General features: G+C 37.1%; 2 protein-coding genes across 2 annotated transcripts in view; one reads left to right on the top strand and one right to left on the bottom strand.

Moving 5' to 3' along the window:
* Nucleotides 1-5,223, top strand: part of LOC106871416 (nicotinate-nucleotide pyrophosphorylase [carboxylating]) — a 14,468-nt gene extending 9,245 nt beyond the window's left edge. The window contains exons 2-3 of the mRNA XM_014917845.3: nt 1,620-1,751; nt 4,475-5,223. Coding sequence (XP_014773331.1) covers nt 1,620-1,751; nt 4,475-4,690 — 348 coding nt within the window. The 3' untranslated portion in view covers nt 4,691-5,223. The remainder of the gene's footprint in view (nt 1-1,619; nt 1,752-4,474) is intronic.
* On the bottom strand, nt 4,759-24,418 carry LOC106871406 (glutathione S-transferase theta-1). Its single transcript, XM_014917829.3, has 4 exons — nt 23,206-24,418; nt 16,669-16,756; nt 10,864-11,014; nt 4,759-9,128 (listed from the first exon to the last, which is right to left on the bottom strand). The coding sequence occupies exons 1-4, from the start codon at nt 23,318-23,320 to the stop codon at nt 8,790-8,792; spliced, it is 693 nt and encodes a 230-aa protein (XP_014773315.2). The 5' UTR covers nt 23,321-24,418; the 3' UTR covers nt 4,759-8,789.

Genomic DNA, 24,418 nt, shown 5'->3' with positions numbered 1-24,418 from the left:
AGCTGTGACAAGTGTATTAATTGTAATAAACATAATGCAGGGAGTACATTCCATGATTGCTTAGCAACTGTAAAGAAGAGATAAAAATTATTAATAGTGATCTCATACTGTGATAGCTGCTAAAGCTGAACATGCTTAACAGGCTAAACTAGAAAATAAATCTTAGATAGCAGAAAACATTAACCAATGATTTATAACTTGACTTTCTATATAAAGTTTAAATTACTTCGCTTCAGACTTCATGTAAAAGGTTATATATATTATATATATATATATATATATATATATATATATATATATATATCATCATCATCACGTCCTCTTTCCATGCTTGCATATGTCAGACAGAATTTGCTAAGGCAGATTTCCTATGGCTGGATGCCCTTCCTGTCTCCACTCCTCACTTGTTTCCAAGTAAGGCAATATTTCCCCATGACCAGATATACTGGAAATGAGGGACACCACTCACATTATGATGACACTATCATGTGATATCAAGTCAAAGTGATAATAACACACACATACATACATACATACATACATACATACATACATACATACATATCATCATCATTCTTTAATATCTGTCATCCATGCTGGCATGGAAAATGTTTTAGTGTATATATTTTTGTATGTGGTGCAGCTAAGAGGTTTTGTAGTGGAAGAAAAGAGTCATATTTAACTGACCGTAAGTTTTCTGAACCCACGATTTGAAAATGTGTTTTTTTCCGGCTTCCATATCTTCACTCTCCAAACTGTCTCTTATTCTATCTAGCTTTTATTAAGTCACTAGTAATTAGCCTTTATTGACTAGTATGTTATTCACCAGGGAAAGACTTTGCTTTCACAATCATCTGCTATCCTATTTCCCAGTTTGTATGGTCACTGTTTATTAGATGAGCTGTATTGCAAATGGTTAGATCATAGAACCCCGAGAGTCTTGACTGTAGACCTCCAAGAGCCTTGTTCCTCATATCATACCCACAGTTTCCATTCAAGTCAGAGAAGCCTTCATAGTGTTGCCCAATAAGTTCATTAAAATCACCAAATGCAATAAGACACTGCTGCCATTCATTATTCAAGGTTGTCTGCAGGAGGATCACACAAAAGTAGTAGTCTTTCTATTCATCTGCCACCTCTGAGTGTAAAGCATATGTACAGTTAAATGTCACAATTGTGTTGTTCATGACTAGTTTAAACCTGATAAATGTATCACATTCTCTAACTAATCCATTTCTCTGCAAATAATTTACTGAATCCACTTTCTCCATCGTTATTATCTACCCAGAATTTGTACCGTACCTGTGTGTAAGTTCCTTAGCCTCAAGGAGTCTAGCTGAGACTCCCTTCCATCTTGTTTCTTGTACACAGCATATGCCTGCTTACTTGCAATATATTTCATTTCTCTAATTATTTTCATTTAATCAGAAATAAACAGTTTTCATACATTTTCCTTGTTTGTTTTCCCATATAAATCATGACATTTTTTCATTCATTGTTTTTATATATAAGTTATTAGTTATTGCTAAATTATTATATTCTTATTTTGTGGAATTTTCTACGTCTGTACTTACTCTGCTCTATCTTATTTTTTATTTGTCTTTGAAAATGGAAAACAGGCTGTGAAAGATGCTAAGCTTGTTAGTGGGTTTTCCATGAAAATTGAAGTAGAATGCAGAAATCTTGAAGATGCTTTAGAAGCAGCTAATGCTGGTTGTGATGTTATATTATTTGAAAACCCAACAGCAGAGGTTTGAAATAAAGTTTTAATTATATTTCCAAATTCATCAATTTCTTTTATGTTTGATCATTATGTGTATCTTGGTTTTAGAATAGGCACATCATCCTATTCCTGTGCTGTAAGAGGTGACTAAAAGAGTTAGTTGGCTATAGGAAGGCATTGAACCATAAGCCACTGCCTCAGTAAAACCTTTCAAACTATGCCAGCACTGAAAAGCTAACATGAAATATTGCTATTATTGTTATTGTTGTCGTTCCTATTGTTGTTACTGTTGCTATTGTTTTCAATGGTGGTGTTGATGACGCTGCCAACACTGCCAACACTGCCATCACTACCAACAATGATGATTTTTTTTTTTTTATATTTGACATTTTACAGCTATTTCATACAGAAGTACTTATAATGTATTGAATATAAAAGGCCTTAATGTGATCCATAACTTATAGAGTTATATAAACTCTCTCCAATGCCTTTTATATTTCATACTTTACATGAAGATTTAGCTGTTATTTTTAAGTCAAACAATAGCATCCATGTACGCCATGGAAGCCCCTTGCATGTTGTCCAGCATGCCCATTGAAGTTGCCAGCCACAAAGAGAAGGTCCTTGTCATTCGTCAATGAGGTAGTCTGTAAGAGGGTGTCATGAAATCGGTCTTTCTGTTCATCAGGTAGCCCTGGCTGAGGAGCATAATCTGAGATAATGGTTGCTAAACCATGTTGCAGCACTAATCTAATCTTAAGTATTCTATCACAGACTTTGACTACCTCGATTACCTTATCAACCCATTTCTCTGCAAGAAGTATACCCATGCCCTCGACCCCGTCAGTGTTTCCTGCCCCCAAAATCTTATAACTATGTTCTTTGCCTGTAAGGAACCTAGCAGAACTTCCTCTCCATCTTACTTCTTGGATGCAGCACAAATCTACATGTCTCCGTTCAAGTATCTCAACAATCTCACCAGACCTACCTTTCAGTGTGCCAACATTAAGTGTGCCAACCCTGAGGGTATAGGAGGTGTGGACCCGCAAGATCCTAGGATAGGGGACAGCAGTGTCACATACCTGAAAAGGAAGCTCGCATTTGGCAGAACTCGTAAACATACAGTAGCCTTCAACCTGCATACACTACACCATCATTTTATGCACCACATAATCACTACATTACATAGGAGATAAACACTAGGTAGGGATGGGGGAACATTAAGCCTTTGGAGGTGTTCATGGGAGAGACATCCGATAGAGGTCAGAGGATAGAGACTTCCGGTACAAGTGGTGGGGGTGGGAAGGGAGGGCACACCGTGAAATAGCAAAAACTCAGGCTGCCGGTGTGAGAAAATATCAATGATAAATAATAAGATAGAATTGGGCATTTGAATTCTTAACTAGAACTATAACCAACAGTTTTCAGTCAGAGAAACTGTGATAAAATTAGATAAATGAATGACTAAATGACAATAATAAATGAACATGAAAGAGAGGGAGAAAGGGGGAGAGTTGGGTTGAGCCAAGGGATCTTAAGATTTTTTCTCTAAACATACGGCATGGAAAACGAAACTGTGTTTACATAGATAATGAAATGAAATAATAAAGTAATTATAATTGCACTGAAAAGAGATTTTAGATGTGTGCTAGGTTTGAATATATATCATCATCATCATCATTTAACGTCCGCATTCCATGCTGGCATGGATTGGACGATTTGACTGAGAACTGGCGAACCAGATGGCTGCACCAGGCTCCAATCTGATCTGGCAAAGTTTCTACAGCTGGATACCCTTCCTAATGCCAACCACTCAGAGTGGGTGCTTTTACATGCCACTGACATGAGGGCCAGTCAGGCGATACTGCCAACAGCCATGCTCAAATGGTGTTTTTTATGTGCCACCTGCACGGAGCCGATCCAGCAGCACTGGTATTGACCCTGCTTGAATATTTTTTCACAGGCCAGTAAGGCAACGCTGGTAACAATCACACTCAAATGGTGCTTTTTATGTGCCACCGGCACGGAAGCCAGTCAGCTACTCTGGCAACGATCACGCTCAGATGGTGCTCTTAGCATTCCACTAGCATGGATGCCAGTCATCAAATTGATTTATAAAAAGGGATGAATGGTCATAATTGAATTGCATTTGGTTGGAGGTCTGTTTCATCAGAGCTGATGTTAAGTTAAACAACAACAGTTGTAGCAACATCAGGAGAGTTGATGCAACAATGACTGCATCACAGAGTACTAGTCTCCCTCATTAGAATCAATTTCAGGACCAATGACAACTAAGCCTCCACAAAGCTCAGGCAAGATCCACAATGGAGTGCTGTTTCAGTGCATGAGATGGTGCAGCTGCTACATATACAGGTATTTTAGTTCACCCTCACTCCACCTCCAACCCTTGCAAAACGCTACTCACCTGGTTGGCATCCCACAAGTATACAATCTCCTCTATGTTTTATTAGTGATTTTAAAGCGATCACTTTTCATTTCAAGCACTCCTGACTCACTCTTTCTGCTGGTGACCCAAATTGTGTCTCTTCAACCAGGCCCCACATGAACTCCTATGTCCAATTCATGTTCCTCAAAATGTCAGACTCTGGAATTCCTTTTCTATCTTTGATGTTCTTGCATCTGTCAGCTTGTAACAAATATGATAAAGATAAAAAATAAACATACATCAAGAAACTGTATATAATTTGTATTTTGAATTTATTTTTGACTTTTGGTTTGTTTGTGTTTCAGGTTGCTAAAAAATATGCTGAAAGTTTGAAACAACATTTCCCTGATGTAATGATAGAAATCAGTGGTGACATTCCTGAAGATTTGTTGGTAGACTACTGCAGTGATTACATAGACGTGATTTCTTTAAATCAACTAACAATGGGATATTCACCAGTAAATTTCACTCTGAAAATGACAAAATCAACAAAACTATCCATCAATCAAAATTATATTTGAGTGTGGCTTTAAAAGCAACACAAAAGGTCAGTAGAAGAAAGATTAGTTGATGAAAGAGAAACAGAAAATTAAAAAAACAAAAGAAAACTGGTTATTTATTAGAGAAACACATTCTGAAAAAAATTGCATAAAATTTTGAAGATACTATGATATAAATATGTCAAGAAAAACTAAAATGCAAAGTACTTAGAAAACATTAGTTTAATCTGTTTCAAAGAAAAAATGCAATGTATAAATCTATTTTTCTTTTTTGCTTTTTCTTTTTCCACATTGGATGAGGCAGATGTAATGAATTCAGCCATCTTGTATGTTTTTGAGTGACTTTGAAATTTTTAGTAACATGAACTGACTCTTCTATAGTCGTAAACACACACATACATATGTACACAAATATGTATATATGCATGCATATTTATATATATATATGCATGCTTATGGATGATTACAGATTTTACAAAATGTGTCTAGTTTAGCTTCTATTTAAATACATGTAAATACTAACTGCATGATTAAAAAATTCTTTTATGAAATAACATTTTAAATTTATTAATCTATTTATTTTATGTTCTTTGCTGCTAAAGGTTTTTCTAAATTTGTATCTTTACATTTGTATTAGCAGCAGAAGTTATATTATTTTTCCAGTGAAAGTACTTTCTGCAATTGTTAATCTTATGCACCATGAAAGTAAATCTGCTTTTTGCAACAATCTATGAAGAGTCCATTGAAATATTTATTGAAATGTTTATTGCTGAGTATGGAAGTCTCATTAGTAGCCCAATATCATAATCTTCTTCCATTTGTTGCAGCTCCATTTGTTCAGTGTTTAAAAATGTGTATAAATGACTGGTAGAAGTGCAAGCCTTTTACAATAGCTATGATATGGAAAGCACAGCAAAGACTATTTTCACATGACCCCCAGCATTTCTAAAGAGTGGAATATAAAAAAAGAAGGAAAGGAAAGAACACTTTCTAGGTAGTCCATCGGTGTCTGATGATGACAAGGTCTGTGTTCTCAGTGATGAGAGTGCATGTGAGTTCCAAAGTCCAAAGCTAGAAGCACACAGGCACCCACAGATGTCACAGTGATAACTTGTTGACTGGATTGAAGTGGATGCTGCTCTGTGATGTCTTTTCTTGCAGCATCGAGATGCTGTCACTGGACCACTTCGAAGGCAGCTGCTGCTTGTGAGGTGAGAGACCTCCACACTGATCTGTCTGCAACAGAAGCTTTGAGTTCACATGGGCTAATACCACTCCACTTGAGGTTACTTTTCAGAGTGTTTTTGTACCTCAGTTTAGGTCTTCTATGTTTGTGCGAGCTCACTCTGCAACAGCTGTCTGGGTACTACACAGTTGTCAATCATTCTAATAACATTGCCAGTCCAGCATAAGTGAGCCTTCAGCAACATTGACTCAGTTCTTGTTGAGCAAGCTCTGTCCAGTACTTTTTGGTTTGTTACACTGTCCTGCTGGTAAATTCTCATGATCCTCCACAGTGCCCTTGTGTGAAATTGTTCTAGCTGTTTGATGTGCCAACAGTATGAGGTCCATGTTTGACAGCCGTAGAGTAGTGTAGAAACGACTACACCCTTGTAGATCTTGAGCATTGTCAATAGACTTACACCTTTATGCTGGAGGACTTCCACTTTCAGTCTTCCAAGTGCTTGGCTAGTCTTGAGGATTCTGGATAATATTTCACTGTCCAATGATCCATCAGCTGCCAAGGTACCTAAAACTCTCCACACACTTAAGCTGGACTCCTTCATCAGTGATGTTTGGCTGGGGGTGAACTGTGTCTGGGGCTGCTTAGACTAGGACCTCCATTTTCTGCAAAGTGATCAACAATGGTCTGCTGGTGATTTTCCTTGCATGCCATAAGTCATCTACAAATAGGGCTTCAGTTATAAGCTTTTCCACTGTCTTTGTATGAGCAGAGAGTTAGTTGGCAGAGATCAAAAGCAGAGCTGTCTGAGAGATATTTGATGTATATGCCCAGTTCTAAATCTTTCAATGTGTAAGGCAGGACAAGTGTGAAGAACAAGTTGAACAAGACAGCGGCCTGTTTCATGCCATTGGAAATGTTGAAAGAGTTGCTGCAGTCACCATTGCAAAGAACTTGGCCAGTAATATTGTCATAAAAGAGTCTTATCAATGAGGTGAACTTGTGTGGGCAGCCCATCTTGGTTAGGATGGTCCACAAAGCATCTCTGTTGACTGTGTCAAAAGCTTTGGTCGGATCTACGAACACAGAATACAAATCTATCCATTGTTTAATGCATTTCTCATTGACTTGACACATACCAAATACCATGTCTACAGTGCTACGGCCTGAGCTTCAGACAAGTTGTTCTCAGAGACACTAGTGATGAGCTTGTTGAAGAGAATGTGGACCAGGATTTTTCCAGCAATGGAAAGCAGGGAAATGCCCCTGTAATTTCCAGTTTGATTTGGTGCCTTTGTTCTTGTAGAGTGTAATTATGATGGCATCTCAGAAGTTTGCAGGCATATTCTCTGCTTCCCTAATGGATATGCTACAAATATCTTAATTTATCCTCAGCTCTATGGCAGTCTCACATACCAATTGAGTTCTCATTGTGGAGAGTCCCCACCAAAGAAACACATACTTTGTCTACAGATTCAGAAAGCAAGAAGCATGAAGGCTGTCCATCTCATAATCAGACTTTATGTGAATCTATCAGCTACATAAACTTTATCAGGATGAATCAAATGATCTTGTAAAAGACCTAGGTTTGTTGAAAATGAAAGCTAAATTTCTAAGTTCAAGATAGAAATAATGTAACCTATTCACTAATGGTATCAGTATTTTGTTTCATATAGAGCATAAAAATTTACATCACTACCATGAGGTTCCTAGTTCAATATCTACATGATATCCTGAGTAAGTGTTTTCTCTCATGTTGACCAAAGAGTGAAATTGGGTGTACATATAGTGTTTGGATGAAACTTGCTCCTGGATGATGAATCAACTGTCTCCTGGTTTGTTTTATATTAATATCATTCACAGACACAAGATGTTATTGTTCAGTCCATAGGACATGATAGATCATGGGTCAAACACTCTAACCACTAGGCCATGCATTTTCACAAGCGAAACAGGAATTTCTGCACACACACACACACACATATATATAAAATCAAAATAAGTAACAGGATTTCAAGTAGTAATGTAGTACAACCGTTTCAAGCAGCTCCATTTAATTGAACAATGCAATCATTGCATCAATTTTAAATACAACACTATCTTCAGCTGCACAGATATGGAATTTCAACAGACAAGATACATTAATATAATTTTTCTTAAATATTTTAACAGAGCAAAAGGATGGAAGAAATTCATGCTGTGGCTATTGTAGCAGAAATAGCTAAGAGAACAGACTACAATTTATTTATAGAGTGGCATGGAACACAGTGGGGGGGTCATAGTTGAATGATAAGGAAATAGATAATATTTGGAAATGAATTATAACTTTATGACCTCCCTCCCAGTGTTCCATGCCACTCTATAAATAAATTGACAACTATTTAGCATTGAGAACACCATTGTAGAAATTAATATTTTCAATTACAGGTCATAATGCAAGTTATGGCATGACTTGAGATATATGCGTGTGTGTGTACATACATTCTTTATACTATATGCATTTTATTTTTAAACATTGTTTTAAGGGATTGAAATTATTGTATTTATTTTGATGGTGACTAGATTCTGAAACAATGAATATTGTACACTTAGGTGCTGCAAGATGTACATAGGTGTACCACAAGAATAATGAAAATTTTATTTAAAACCTAAGCTGAAATTTTATATATAAAGTCTTGATTTTGTTTTTTTTTCAGTAAATCAAGATGCTTTGCAAAAAAAAAAAAAGAAAATCAAGACATTTTCTTTGTTTTCAAAATGTCTTAATTTATTGAAAATATAAGTTCTCAGTAATTTTCTTCAGTTTGAATTATATATGTGTACAACTTTTATTAATACTTCTTTGATATTTTTATTTGCTCCAAGGCAAGGTACAGATAATAAAAAAATAGTTTAGGAACTGCTGAATAAGACAGCAACATATATTCCTATTACGATTTATAGCTTACTTTTAGATTTACCAAATACTTCTCTTGCTCTGTAAACAATTTTGTGAGCTTCATCAAAATGCGAGGACAAATCTTTCTTCACTCGTTGCATCCAAGAGTTAACATTATTGTTATTTTCATAACAAGCTTCTTCATGAACAGCATTGAGCTGCATCAGCTCACAAGCACCAAGAATATCACAGATTGATATGTTTTTCTGACCAGCTAAATATGGTCCGTCTTGGAGAAAAGCTTTGTCTAAGTGTTCAACAGTTGTTGCCAATTCATTTTTAAAAAACTCGACTCTTTTCCAAGAAATTGGTTTCCCTGTCATCTGGGGATCCAGCAGCTGCAAGAAAAGTAGGTTGAAATTATTTATAAATTGATTTGAAAGTAACTGATACACACATGTGATTGTGTATGTGTATGTATGAATGTAGTTCTGCATGTGCATATGTGTGTAAAAGTCTGTGTGAATGTGTGTGTGTGCAGCTTCCTATTTCACCACTTCTATAGAGTGGAGATAAAGCTCCCATATATGAAAACATTATCAATATTAAGGTGGAGAGCTGGCAGAATCATTAAAGTGTTGAAAAAATGCTTTGCAGTATTTATTCTACTTCTTTACATCCTGAGTTCAAGCCCTGCCAAGATCAACTCTGCCTGTGGTTAATAAAATAAAGTACCAATCAAGTACTGGTGTTGATGGTATCAATTAAACCCCACCCCTCAAAATATTACTGGTCTTGTGCTTTTATCAGAGACCATTATTATTATTATTATTATTATTATTATTATTATTATTATTGAGGTGACAAGTTGGCAGAACTGTGAGCACACTGGATGAAATGCTTAGCGGTATTTTTCCCATCGTTACATTCTGAGTTTAAATTCCACTGAGGTCAGCTTTGCCTTTCATCCTTTTGGAGTTGAAAAAATTAGTATAATACCAGTTGAACACTGGGGTCAATGTAATTGATTCATCCCCTCCCCCAAAATTACTGCACTTGTAGCAAAATTTGAAACCATTATCATCAACAAAGGTGGCAAGCTTGCAGAATCGTTAGCACACTGGGAAAAATACTTAGTGGCATTTCATCTGTCTTTATGTCTGAGTTCAAATTCCAGCAAGGTCGACTTTGTCATTCATCCTTTCAGGGTCAATAAATTAAGTACCAGTCAAGTACTAAGGTCGATGTAATCAGCTATTCCCCTCCCAAAATTTCAAGCCTTGTGCCTTTAGTAGAAAGGATTATTATTATTATTATTATTATTATTAAACAGATGTCTTGAGATATTTGGTCTAGCCCTTTAATTTTTAAGTTCAAGTACTGCAAAGATCAAAATAAGAACTAGTCAAGTACTGACATGACTAGCCCCTTCCCTACAAAATTACTGGATTTAAGCCTAATTTAGAAACAATTATTGAAAGAGGTAAGCTAGCAGAATAATTAGAGCATCAGAGAAAATGCTAAGCAATACTTTTCCCAACTCATTACATTCTGAGTTCAAATTCTGCAATGGTTAAAGTCAACTTTGCCTTTTATTTTTCAAGTGTCTGTAAAATATAGTACCAGAATGATCATAGGTGCAGGAGTGGCTGTGTGGTAAGTAGCTTGCTTACCAACCACATGGTTCCGGGTTCAGTCCCATTGCATGGCATCTTGGGCAAGCGTTTTTTACTATAGCCTCGGGCCGACCAAAGTCTTGTGAGTGGATTTGGTAGATGGAAACTGAAAGAAGCCCATCGCATATATGTATATATATATATATGTATGCGTGTGTGTGTGTGTTTGTGTGTCTGTGTTTGTCCCCCCTAGCATTGCTTGACAACTGATGTTGGTGTGTTTATGTCCCTGTCACTTAGCAGTTCGGCAAAAGAGACCGATAGAATAAGTACTAGGCTTACAAAGAATAAGTCCCGGGGTTGATTTGCTCAACTAAAGGTGGTGCTCCAGCATGGCCACAGTCAAATGACTGAAACAAGTAAAGAGTAAGAGTATACTTTAACATACAGTACAAATATCATTTAGTTTTTAGGTTTTAAAATTTTGTTTTTTTTTGAAAGTAGTAAAACATCATACCAGATTCCGAAACACCATAGCAGCATTGAGGCGTGTGTTAAAATGTTGCCAGTGGAGGTATTCATCAACACGCAACTGAGTATGGAAATCTTTTGGGTACCAATGGTCAGCTAGATTATTTTTGATAGTAAGGTACTTTAAAATGGCCACACTAAAAAAGAAACAATAAAAATCAGGCAAAAGTTAAACCACTGCAGTAACAGAGACATTTTCCTATATTTAATATCTGTACTATATTTTTATTAGTGTTTAGCAGAAGCAACAGAATGATTCAAGGGCCAAGAATTTAATGCATAGGCACTTATCAAACTGATAAGTGTCAATGCATGAAACTCTCGGCCCTTGAGTCACTCTGTTGCTTCCACTAGATATTAAAAGTGCCTACACAGAGGACTCATATTTTGAGTTCTATTTTTCTTGTTTGCATCACCATACATGTAATATCCAGACTGTTTTTATCCAAGAGTGCTAACTACTCTTGTAAAAGCTTTTCTCTATTTCATGACTGAAACAACAATATACCCATTTTCCTTACAAGCAAGAATAAACACAGACCCCAATTCCCACCAAAGTAGTAAAGACAGCCATCAGAAAAGCTGGATAATTTGAACAATCCCAACAGAATATGGAAAGAGCTCTGCCCTAATCATATGGAGGATATGGGGATACTGCCACAAGCTAGAGTATTAACTCTGAATTAAAACTGCAATTATATATGATGGTTAATGAGAGGTTGGAGCAAATGGAGGCAATATAAAGTAGAGGGGACACTTGTTGGAGACAATCTCTCTAGTGCTAGTGATACAGTAGAATATAACCAGTTCATGTCATAACATGAGAGGCAGTAGGAAGGGTATCCAACTATACTCTTTACTTTTTTGACTGCGGACATGCTGGAGCACTGCCTTTAGTTGAGCAAATCGATCCCAGGACTTATTCTTTGTAAGCCTAGTACTTATTCTATCGGTCTCTTTTGCCGAACTGCTAAGTTACGGGGATGTAAACACATCACCATCGGTTGGCAAGCGATGTTGGGGGGGGACAAACACACACACACACACGCATATATATGATGGGCTTCTTTCAGTTTTCTGTCTACCAAATCCACTCACAAGGCTTTGGTCGGCCCGAGGCTATAGTAGAAGACACTTGCCCAAGGTGCCACACAGTGGGACTGAACCCGGAACCATGTGGTTGGTGAGCAAGCTACTTACCACACAGCCACTCCTGCGCCTATAAAAAATCATATAAATATTAAAAAAAAAAAAACAAGGAACAGAGGTGATATAGGACAGAATGAGCTTTAGTCTTGTTGGAGGGCAACATTTTTAGTACCAGTGGCATAATAAAATATACCCAGTTTATGCTGTAATGTGGTTGGTGGAGGAAAGAACATCCTGCTGTAAAAATCATACATACAGAAGATGGCAGTTTTGTATGTTGCTATATACCTAGACCTGTTCAACCCATGCCAGCATAGAGAAGTGAACATAGGTGGTTGTGGTGGTGATGATGATAATGATGTGTATGTATGTACGTTTCTGTGTGTGTGTATTATTAGTGTGCATGTTAAGCACGTAAATTCACAGAAGGGAGTTAACTCCTTTCATTCAGTGACTAATCATTTTAGCAAATGGATAAATGCAGGGATTTACATTGGGTCATCCCATAAACAATGCGGTTTTTTCCATTGCCTGAACTAAAAGTCGGAAGGGGATAAACTACCTGCATTATCTTGCTATAAAAGCAGGTAGTAATTTTACCTTGTCCTTATTCTTTGTGCAAGTTTTAAAGAGTGCAGGTCAATTTTTTACTCTTTTACTTGTTTCAGTCTTTTGACTGTGGCCATGCTGGAACACCGCCTTTAGTCGAGCAAATCGACCCCAGGACTTATTCTTTGGAAGCCTAGTACTTATTCTATCGGTCTCTTTTGCCAAACCGCTAAGTTACGGGGACGTAAACACACCAGCATCGGTTATCAAGCGAAGTTGGGGAGACAAACACAGACACACATACATATATATATGCTAGCATGGAAAGTGGACGTTAAACGATGATGATGATATATATATATATATATATATATATATACATATATGGAGAAAGCCTTTGACAGGGTCCCCCGATCCCTTATCTGGTGGTCAATGAGGAAACTTGGGATAGAAGAATGGCTAGTGAGAGCTGTGCGAGCCATGTACAGAGATGCGGCCAGTAAGGTGAGGGTTGGAAATGAGTACAGCAATGAATTCCGGGTAGAGGTAGGGGTCCACCAAGGTTCCGTCCTCAGCCCCCTATTATTTACCATAGTCCTCCAGGCAATCACAGAGGAGTTCAAGACAGGTTGCCCCTGGGAGCTCCTCTATGCTGATGACCTTGCCCTAATTGCGGAGTCACTATCAGAACTAGAGGAGAAGTTTCAGGTGTGGAAGCAAGGTCTAGAATTGAAGGGCCTTAGAGTCAACCTAGCTAAAACCAAAATCCTAATAAGTAGGAAGGTAGATAAAACACAAACCCCTTCAGGTAGATGGCCCTGCTCAGTATGTAGAAAAGGAGTAGGTAGTAACTCTATAAGATGTACCCGGTGCAAGCTATGGACACATAAGAGGTGCAGCAACATCAAAGGCAGGTTAACTAGCAAGTTAGTTTTTGTTTGTGGCAGATGTTCAGGTGCAATAAAGACTGCAAACAAACAGGAAACAACTTCTATCTCATTCCAGGGTGAAAAACTAGAGGTAGTCGATAGCTTCCGCTATCTGGGCGACCAAGTTAGTAGTGGGGGTGGGTGCGCTGAAAGTGTAGCTGCTAGAATAAGAATAGCCTGGGCAAAGTTTAGAGAGCTCTTACCCCTGCTGGCGACAAAGGGACTCTCACTCAGAGTAAAAGGCAGACTGTATGACGCATGCGTACGAACAACCATGCTACATGGCAGTGAAACATGGGCTGTAACTGCTGAGGACATACGTAAGCTCGCAAGGAATGAAGCCAGTATGCTCCGTTGGATGTGTAATGTCAATGTGAATACCCGTCAGAGTGTAAGTATCTTGAGAGAAAAGCTGAACATTAGAAGCATCAGTTGTGGCGTGCAAGAGAGACGATTGCGCTGGTATGGACATGTGGTGAGAATGGAGGAGGATAGCTGCGTGAAAAAGTGCCACACCCTAACAGTTGAGGGAACCCGTGGAAGAGGTAGGCCCAGGAAGACCTGGGCTGAGGTGGTGAGGCAAGACCTTCGTACATTGGGCCTCACCGAGGCGATGACTACGGACCGAGACCTTTGGAAATGGGCTGTGCGTGAGAAGACCCGGCAAGCCAAGTAAGATCGTTGCCAGTGCCCCTGGACTGGTTCTTGTGCGGGTGGCACATGAGATGCACCATTTTGAGCGTGGCCGTTGCCAGTACCGCCTGACTGGCTCCTGTAGGATTTTCGAGCGAGATCGTTGCCAGTGCCCCTGGACTGGCTTGTGCGGGTGGCACATAAAAGACACCATTTCGAGCGTGGCCGTTTTCGTGCGGGTGACACGTAAAAGCACCCACTACACTCTCTGAGTGGTTGGCGTTAGGAAGGGCATCCAGCTGTAGAAACTCTGCCAAATCAGACTGGAGCCTGGTGTTGCCATCCGGTTTCACCAGTCCTCAGTCAAATCGTCCAACCCATGCTAGCATGGAAAGCGGACGTTAAACGATGATGATGATGATGATGATACGACGGGCTTCTTTCAGTTTCCGTCTACCAAATCCACTCACAGGCTTTGGTCGGCCCGAGGCTATAGAAGACACTTGCCCAAGATACCACACAGTGGGACTGAACCCGGAACCATGTGGTTGGTAAGCAAGCTACTTACCACACAGTCACTCCTAGCAGTTATGTTTTTTCAAAGCTATAATGGAAGTGATAAAAGAGCATATTCGGTATATTTTGCTTTATGAGTTCAATAAAGGCAACAACGCAACGGAAAGTGCGAGGAATATTAATGCAATATATGGGGATTGGACAATAAGCATAAGCCATGGCAACGGCAGGCAAATCCAAGTATGTTGCTCATAGATACATCTTTTGTAAGCGTCGACTTGACAGCATCAACTACAATTGCATCCAGAAGAGCATCCTTGACATTAAGTGATTGTTCATCAAAAAAGCGAACAGCTATTGCTAAGATTTGTGTCACTGAGATGTCTGTACTCTCATCAATAATGAAATCTTGTTTCTTGAGAATTTCCAAGATTTCATTTCATTCATAATGTGCAATTCCATCTTGCATAATGTATGTTAATTTTGTTCTTCTTCATTTGTAGATTTTTAGCTATTTGACTATTGGGAAAGGCCTTTTTACAAACTTCAGCTAAGTGATTTATATGGACGAAAGGTACGTGATGTTCAGCAACATAACCTGTAAGGAGCAAGTCTGCCATAGCAATTTTTCGTTTAATATATCATGTTTTTCTAACAATAAACAGATCTACTTTAATAGCAGATTTTGCACAATCAAAAGCTTTCTTGTGTTTGGCAGTGTTTTTATGAACTAACAACATTGGTTTGTTAGCATTTTCAACATAACGTAGTAGATGTCAGGATTTTTATCATCTTGCCTTAACCAAATCTTTGAGCTCAGCATCCTCCAACCACCACTTCTTGAAAAAAGTTTGGGTGTACCACTTCCTCTTTTTGGACACACTATTGTCTGCCATTACTTCACAAAGGGTTACAAAACAAAAACACTCACTTAAAATGTTGTTAAACAAATTTTAAATCACGAGTAACAATTGAAGTGTACACCACCAAAACAGTCAAGCTGTCAACTGGCGGTGTCAGAGTTTCAGACAAGTGTACAAGCGACCACCAACGTGTTGTAACTTGTAGTTGTCTAGTATGATACAAGTATAAACAAATAATGAATGCGTACGATCGGTAATTACATCACATACAATATTTGTATCGATAAATTCAGTACGTAAGATATTCACCGGACATTGTCCCATCTGGTTATTTATTTTGCAGTCTTCAAAATCACTTGAACGGAGAAAACATGAATTCTGTAGACAAGGTCAGAACAGCACTGGAGAAAACTTTTCCATCACAAACAAGTGAATTTTGGGAGAGGAGTTTTGCAAGTCTACCAGATAGATGGAAAAGCATTGTAGAAAATGAAGGAGAGTATATTTTAGATGAAAAAAGAACTTTGTTTATCTTAATTAAGAAAAATAAAAGAAGTATAAAAAACTACATTATTTGTGGGATGACCCAGTATCATCTAAAAACCTTTCAACATATTGCCCCAGTATGCTTGCAGTCCAAAGACTAAAGCCAGTATAAATATAACAAAATACCTTGTAAAATGAATAAATAAATAAATACAGAATTAGTGACAAAGACACAGCACGAGATAATCAGCGAGGCAACAGATCAGTGGCTTATGTCATGTTATCAAGTGTGTTGTTTCATTCCAGTTCAATACTGATCAATTTTTGATTGAAAAACATTACACTCATGATTGTATATCCCAATTTATTTAACACAGTGTATGTGGAACTATATGATGATAACAACAACAGTGATGATGATGGCGATAACGACAATGATGAAGATGATATAAAAAGCAAAAAGAAACACTGAAAAATTGACAAGTGTTTTGTTAGATACAGAAAGAAGTTAAAACATTTTGTTGTCACTATACTTAACGAAAAGACAGTCACTTACAGAAATAACTACACACTACAAGAAGTCTTGAGTGTTATCCCAAAACAATACGGCAAATAAAAAATACTTTGAAAAAAATTAGGAGTTAAGCAAAAATAATATATTTATACCTTTCTCGAAGAACAAAACCATCATCATCAATTGCTGGAACTTTTTGGAAACAATTCACTTTGGTATATTCTTCATATTTATGTTCAGCTATAATTAATGAAATATGTAAATCAACATTATTTAACAAACATTTTTACTTTGCACAGCTTTACAGTAACAGAAAAAACTATGAAACATCAAATTCCTGTTCAGAATGGAACCTGAAACACTTGGAGAAAGAATGTTTGCTGGTAGAGTAGCACAAAAAGAATAGACATCATCATCATCATCATTTTAACATCCACTTTTCCATGCTCACATGAGCTGGAAGGCATTTAGTTGGGGTAGATTTTCTATAGCTGGATGCCCTCAACTGTTTCCAAGTAAGATAATATTTCCTCATGATTAGACATGTTTTTGTGGAAGATTAGAAACAAAGGACACTGCTTGCAAGATGAGATATTCATTTACAACTATTACATGACATCAAGGTAACACACACACACACACACACACACACATGTATATATGATGGGCCTCTTTCAGTTTCTGTCTACCAAATCTATTCATAATGCTTTGATCAACCTAGTGCTACAGAAGACACTTTCCCATGGTGCCACACAGTGGGATTGAACCAAGAACCATGTGGTTGGGAGGCTAACTTCTTTCCACACAGTCATGCATGCACCTGAGGCAATAAATTTTTGACTCTATTTAGTTATGCCTCCTTGAGTTCTAGGTTCAAATTCCACTTGGATCAACTTTGTCTTCATGTTTTTGAGGTGGGTAATTTTATTATGATTTAATCAGAAGGAAAACCATGCATATGTAGGCTCTTCAAGGCTGGTGAGATTGGTGGTTGATTTCAGCTTGAACATTGATGTTGGCTGGCAAAACTGGAATAGTGAGAAATTTCCAGGGTTTTGAAGTTCTGGGGAGAAAGGAGTGCTTAGAGTGTATAGTGCATGGGTTAAGAGATGAGGCACTGTAGTGATAATAAGAGATAGGAACAGTTGGTCTGGGAGAAGATGATATACAACTATTCAGTTCAGAGAAGTATAGACCATTTACTAGTAATAGAATAAGCAAAGAGAAGGTGCAGTATATCTATGGATTACAGTCTATAATGTGTTGGCAAACGAGTTTTTACCAGTTTGTCAGATGGCCCTCTTTCAGATATGATCTAAGATGTTTGTGAATCCAGTAGTAGCACTGTTCCAGATATGGAAGCAGTACTCCATCTGTTGATGCCCTGTGAGTGAAATATTTGTGGGGCTCTGAAGAGGATATCTTGTCTTTCAGATGTAGTTTTAGTTAAGCAATGTGTCTGGTATTCAGAGATGATCCCTCAAACAGTCTCCAGAGTTTCCCTCTGTATTTATTAGGGTAATTAAAAAAAATAACATCAGTCAATGACTAATACTATACTCTCCTAGCTTTTTTAATTTTCCCTGCAATAAATATGTAAACACTAACTTAACTGCTGTTTTTTATGTGAATGGCATGTCTAAGTAATTTTCCTTTGTAATTTATTCTCTAAGAAAGCATGTGGCCTAGCATCTGTGGTGACTTTAGATACTTTATTTAGTGTGTGACTTCATGCATAAATTATAAATCATTATATTTGATATATGCTTTGTAGTATTTGTTTTGGCTCTTTACATTCTCAGTTCAAATCTCACTGAAGTCAACTTTGACTTACATCCTTCCAGAATCACTAAAATTAAGTATTAGTCAAGTGCTGGAGTTTGTGGTATTGAAAAATCCCACAGCAGCTACTGGCTTTGTGCCTAAATTAGAAGCCATGATTATTGATTTCAAATTTTAGCACACGGCCAAAAATTTTTGGGGAAGGGGTAAGTTGTTTATTTTGATCCCAGTGTCCAACTGGTATTTATTTTATCAACCCCAACAGGACGTAAGGCAAAATTGACCCCAGTTTGCTAACAATTCTTCCAGTTCACTGCCAGCAGAATTATTAGCATGGATTAGCATAGAAGCCATGAGTTTAATTATCATAATTTAGAGAACCCTATCAACATGCCTTTCATTCTTTAATTATGACTTCACATTCTGAGTTCAAATCAGCCAATAAAATTAAGTACCAGTCTAGCATGAGGGTCAATGTAATTGACTTGAACCCTCCCACCAAATTTAAAGCTGGTGGATTTGCAGGACCATTAGTGTCAGATAAAATGCTTTGTAGTATTTCTTCTAGTTCTGTGCATTCTAATTTCAAATCCCACTAAAGTCAACTTGGCCTTTAATCCTTCTAGGTTCAATAAAACAACTCACCAGTCAAGTACTAAGAAAAGGCAAAGACCCCACTCAGTCATGAATGACTATGGGATTTCACCAAGAAAGTTATCCTCTGAGCCACAAGTTCGAGTAAGGTTGTTTATGGAAAACTAGCAGTCGCCCATGCATACCAGTCTCCCCTCTCTATGCCACTGATGTTAACCAAGGGAAAGGCAAAGGTCAATACAGCTTGGCACCAGTGACATCACAACTCATTTCTACAACTGAGTCAACTGGAGCAATGTGAAGTAAAGTGTCTTACTCAAAAACACAACACAGCCTGGTCCAGGAATAGATCACGCTACCATATGATTGTGAGCCCGACACTCTAGCCACTGAGCCATTTGCTTTAGAGCAGATACAGTTGAACCTCCCATCAAATTTAAAGGTGATGAATTCATAGAATCATTAGAGTACAGGACAAAATATCATAGAGTATTTGTTCTAGCTCTTTACATTATGAGTTCAAATAAAATTTTGAACCCAAGGCCAACTTTGCCTTTTATCCCTTTAATAAAATAAAATACCAGTCAAGTACTGTAGTCAATGTTATTAACTTATCCCTTCCTCCAGAAATCACTTGCTTTGTGCCTAAATCCCCAAACCATTATTATTACAAGGGTATAGAATGTGGAATTGGTTCATTGTTAGATGAAATATCTCACAATATTAAGTTGTGCTAAGGAGGCAAGCTGGCAGAACTATTAGCAAACCAGGCAAAATGCTGAGTGGCATTTTGTCCATTTTTATGTTCTGAGGTCAATTTTGCCTTTCATCCTTTTGGGGTTGATAAAATAAGCACCAGCTGAGTGCTGAGGTCGCTGTAATCCACTTAGTCCCTCCCCTGAAATTACTGGCCTTGTGCTAAAATTTGAAACCAATATTTAGTTATGCTTTTTATATTCTCAGTTCATATTCCACCAAGGTTAATTCTGCTTTTCATCTTTGCGTGTTAGATAAAATAATTACCAGTCAAGCACTGGTTTAATTTAGTTTTCCAATGGCGTTTGTTATTTTGATAAAGCAATGTTAGCAGTAAACTGAATATATCAATCCATTTGTTTAACAATTTAATCTTTTAATGATGCTCTTGGAAAGTGACTCTCACAGTTTCATAATCTCTTTAACCCCAGCAATTCATATCTATCTAAAAGTTAATTATCACTAACATGATTGTAACAAGTGAGTCACAAGACATTAAGAAATAAGAAGCAAAGAAAGGAGAGAGAGATAAGGAAAAGTGAGGAGGAGGAGGAGGAGGGAGACAAAAGAGTAGTCACTGCAGTAAGATAAGACCTACAATAGCTAACCTATAAGTTAGCTATTGTAAAATACTATCAACATTTCACAGAGAAATAAAATAAGTTTTCAAGTAAATATCAGTTGTCACACACCATTACCATCCTTCCTAACATCCACTATGTTCAACTACCATAAAATTCAGTGTCTCTATCTTAACCAGGTTTGTTTGCTTCATTGCTTGATTGCCTGTTCCTATGGGAGAGAAACTACTGGAGCTAGAAAGTTCAAATTATTTTTTTTATCTATGATGATTAAATTTAGAAAACTGCTTGTCTTTCTTTTCATTTTTTGGAAACTTTTCTTTTTATTGATACAATATTTTTATACATTTTATAGGTCAAATGCTATCTTTTTTAGGTTTAATCAGCAAGAATAGGGCTGTGACCTTCACCTTCACTGGCATTCCGAGAATCTGGATATCGATACAACTTGGTATTCAATTTGAATATCTCAAAGTCAACAACTACAGAATAATATATGGAAGCAAAAGAATTTCACTGGGTTGATGTTCTAAGGAGAAGGATTGTGTATACTGGTGAGAAGATGGAACACAGTGTGAGTGATGAGGGGAAATCTTGGATAGAGTTGACATGTAGCTAGATAGTTCTAAAAGTAAAAACTGTAGTTGCAGTAGGAAAGGTAAAGAATTCTACAGGTTAGAAGTTGAAGTGCATTGGTGACTGAGACTTTATCAATCAATCAGATGGCTTTGTGAGGATAAAGTCTTGGATATTGTTATTTAGCCCCAAGTCAGCCCCGAAGTAAGTAGGTAGATATATCATCAAAAGTATTCGTCTTCACCTTGAACTATAGTACACAATGTAGTTGTACAATTTTTTAAATGGTAGGGTATAATTTGAGGGACATTTACTGCTACTTCTAGCAAGTCATGAGACCAGATAGAATATCTTTCACAGTAGTCCATCAAACTAGAACTTGCTCAGGAGAGGAAGGTTAGTTACTGTGATACATTTTTCCTTTTTATTTATTTATTTTTCTCCAGTGTTGCGCATACGAATTTGTCAGGAGAGTTCATCAACGATTGTGAGGGTCAGCATTTGCAGTACGTTTAAGGGTTCTAATATAGTGTTGTTCAAGATTTGTTTCCTTTCCTTAATGTATACAGGATACCCGCATCATCAAGATTTCAGCTTTAATATACTTCGAAGAGACAGATCTATTTTCATGATTAATAAATACATTATTTTATTTTTTATTTTTTTTAGCTATGCATCCCATTTATGTGCTTTGTCACATCTACTTTATAAACATGTTACATTAGACATTATCAATAAACACATTACATTATACATTATTTAGTTTGGTATCTTTAATTCTATATTCATGACATTTTTCATGTTATAGGAGCTGTTTTTCCAGTTTCAATTATTTTAGATTACAGTTGTTAAAACTTTTGTTTTCATGTAATTAACACATAACGTGCGACGGGCCACGATCCTGGCCGTCAGGCACAGGTCATGATCGTGGCCCTAATAGATGCATTTAATTTTTGGGTGTTTGCTGGGATTTAATGTCACTCAAACGCTCCGATACCCACCAGAATGCAAGAGGACTAATAGTTCAACTAATAACTTTTCAGATGATGTAAAACTTGCCACCATTATATACTAAGAAGATATTTTAACTTTTTTTTTTTGTGCACAGTAGTCTCATTTTCATAAGATGTACTCACCAGTCCATGCTATGTAAGTGCTTACCCCAGTACTTTATGGGTCAAAATATCACTATATAACAAATTATAAGTAATATCAATTAATGTATATATAAAATATTTTAAAGAAACTGCAACAGAAATTTAATAAGAATAAAACGAACTCATTAAACATTTTTGTCTTGATATTAATATAGTTAAATGATATACACAGAAAATCAAATAAACTAGTAAAATAATTTTAGATAATAATTTTACTTAGTGCCATATTGTCTTGTGCATAAACAAGTCAACACTTGACAGAATTTATTGAAAATATATTTCTTTTTCATGACACGCAATACAAAAATATCAATAATAATTAGTTATCGTTTTTAATTTAGGCACAAAGCTTGAAATTTATGGAGATGGGTAAGTCGATTATATCGACCACAGCACTCAACTGGTACTTATTTCATCGACTCGGAAAGGGTAAATGGCAAAGTCGACCTTCATAGAATTTGAACTCAGAACATAAAAAGCTGGAAAAAATGCAGCCGACGTACTAACGGTTCCACCAGCTCGCTGCCTTGATAATGTTTTCACATTTCGGCACAAGGCCAGTAATTTCGGGGGAGGAGAGTAAGTCGGTTACATCGCCCCAGTGCTTAACTGGTACTTATTTTATCGACCCCGGAAGGATGACAGGCAAAGTGGACCTCGGTGGAATTTGAACTCAGAACGAACGAAATGTCACAATGCATTTTCCCCGGCGTACTTACGATTCTGCTAGCTCGCCGCCTTAATAATAATCTTTTCTATCACAGGCTCAACGCCTGAAATTTGTGGGACTGGGGAGAAAATCTACTACATCGAACTCAGTGCTCAACTGGCACTTATTTTATCGACCCCAAAGGATGGAAGGCAAACTCGACCTCGACGGAATAATAATAGCTGTTTCTAATTTAATCACAAGGCCAACAATTTTAGGGAAGTATGCGAAGATGAGTGCAACCTGGGCGTAATGTAAAATCAGAGTAGAAGGAAAAACATTTTGTCCAGCACACTATTTTGTAGGTAATATCAACAAAATTGAACAATGCTAATCTAATGCTTAGCAATAATTGCAGATCGAGCAAACACCACTGCTCGGCCTGCTAGAAATAATAGCCAAATAACTCTAAAATCGCTTGATATGCAGGATTCATAACAAAATAAAAAGGCTGGATAGTTGCACAGCTTTAATTTAATCAAAAAGCCGAGCTGAGTCTAAATAATAACAGAAATAATTATAGATTTCACTGACCTTTACGCAAAGCAACTGGCTTTTCTATAAATGGTATGTTATTGATTTTCAAAAATATGTAAACAGCTCTGGAAGGTTGAGAGAGAAGATCGAAGTAGACTTTAAGGCTAGCCATGTTAAGAGAAAATATTGTGGTAGTGACCTCCCTTGAAGCAGAGTGATAATGTAATTACGCCTTTAACATTTCATTGGTTAATTTACAGATCTATAAGGGGGCCTCTGTGTTGCAAACTAGAAAGCATTCGACCTTGGATTTGAAACTTTCTGCTGGACCCAGACTTTATCTCTTCATAACTTTCAGAAAAAATGTTTTTTTCAGAATCATAATCTCCGTATTTTTTTACGCATTTCTAAAAAAAAAAATTTCCGGAAAATATTTTTAAATGGGGGGGGGGGGGGGGGGGGGGGGAATCGAAATTTTGAATTTGAGATTAAAAAATTTTTTTTTCAGAATCGGAATCTCCATAGCCTAAAACGTGGGATTCCGTAAAAAAAATAAATAAATAAGGGGGGGAAAGGTTCAGATTACATATAGTCCGTCTCCGTCAATGTTTTTTTAATGAAACTTTCGGCGGAGGTAAGGAATATGCACACCACCCGTTTTCGGCGTAACCAAAACCGTAACCCTAAATACCGAGTGTGTGTATTCTTTATCTTCTCCAAACTGTCTACAAATAGTGTAGATTCCGACTGTATTTTTTCGTTGGCAGTGGGAAGGAGTTTCGGATAAATCACACGAAACGAATTTGTTTCCTCATAACTTTCAGAAAAATGTGGATTTTTTTTTTTTTTACAATAAAATTTTCTTATAATATCTTTCAGAGTGTGCAGATACCGATTATATCGGAATTTAACGTGAAAAAAATTAATTAATTAAATTAAATTAATGAGTGCGCACAATACTGTAGTGAAACTACCTATCGTCACTAGATACAAAACTACTATCGCCATTACATACAATCTTCTCATTTAAATATAAATAAATGCTAGCGTAGTAGAGAACCCATTCCTTGTCATCACGTGACTGATTAATATTCGAAGCAGCAACTTCTTCGAACCGTTCCCGCCAGAACGCAAACTGACCAATCACAGAGTAAAATTCTGAAGCCATCGGGAGCCCATAGTTTGTTATAAATAGCTTTAACTCGGCAACCAAATTTGTCTCGGTCCAGTTTCTCTTTGAGAACTGTTCCGTGTACCACACGACAGCAGC

Source organism: Octopus bimaculoides, chromosome 1, assembly GCF_046866305.1.
Source record: "Octopus bimaculoides isolate indiv1 chromosome 1, ASM4686630v1, whole genome shotgun sequence".
Taxonomy (NCBI): domain Eukaryota; kingdom Metazoa; phylum Mollusca; class Cephalopoda; order Octopoda; family Octopodidae; genus Octopus; species Octopus bimaculoides.
The sequence above is the reverse complement of the archived record's forward strand: the minus strand, read 5'-3'. Positions and strand labels throughout refer to the sequence as shown.

Bases quoted from the DNA above. Each gene is read 5' to 3' on its own strand.
- LOC106871406 (XM_014917829.3), bottom strand. From the start codon at position 23,320: ATGGCTAGCCTTAAAGTCTACTTCGATCTTCTCTCTCAACCTTCCAGA. The intron at 16,757-23,205 runs GTCAGTGAAATC...CATTAATTATAG, and splicing joins GCCAGTTGCTTTGCGTAAAG to CTGAACATAAATATGAAGAA. The intron at 9,129-10,863 runs GTATGATGTTTT...CTTTTCTTGCAG, and splicing joins CTATGGTGTTTCGGAATCTG to CTGCTGGATCCCCAGATGAC.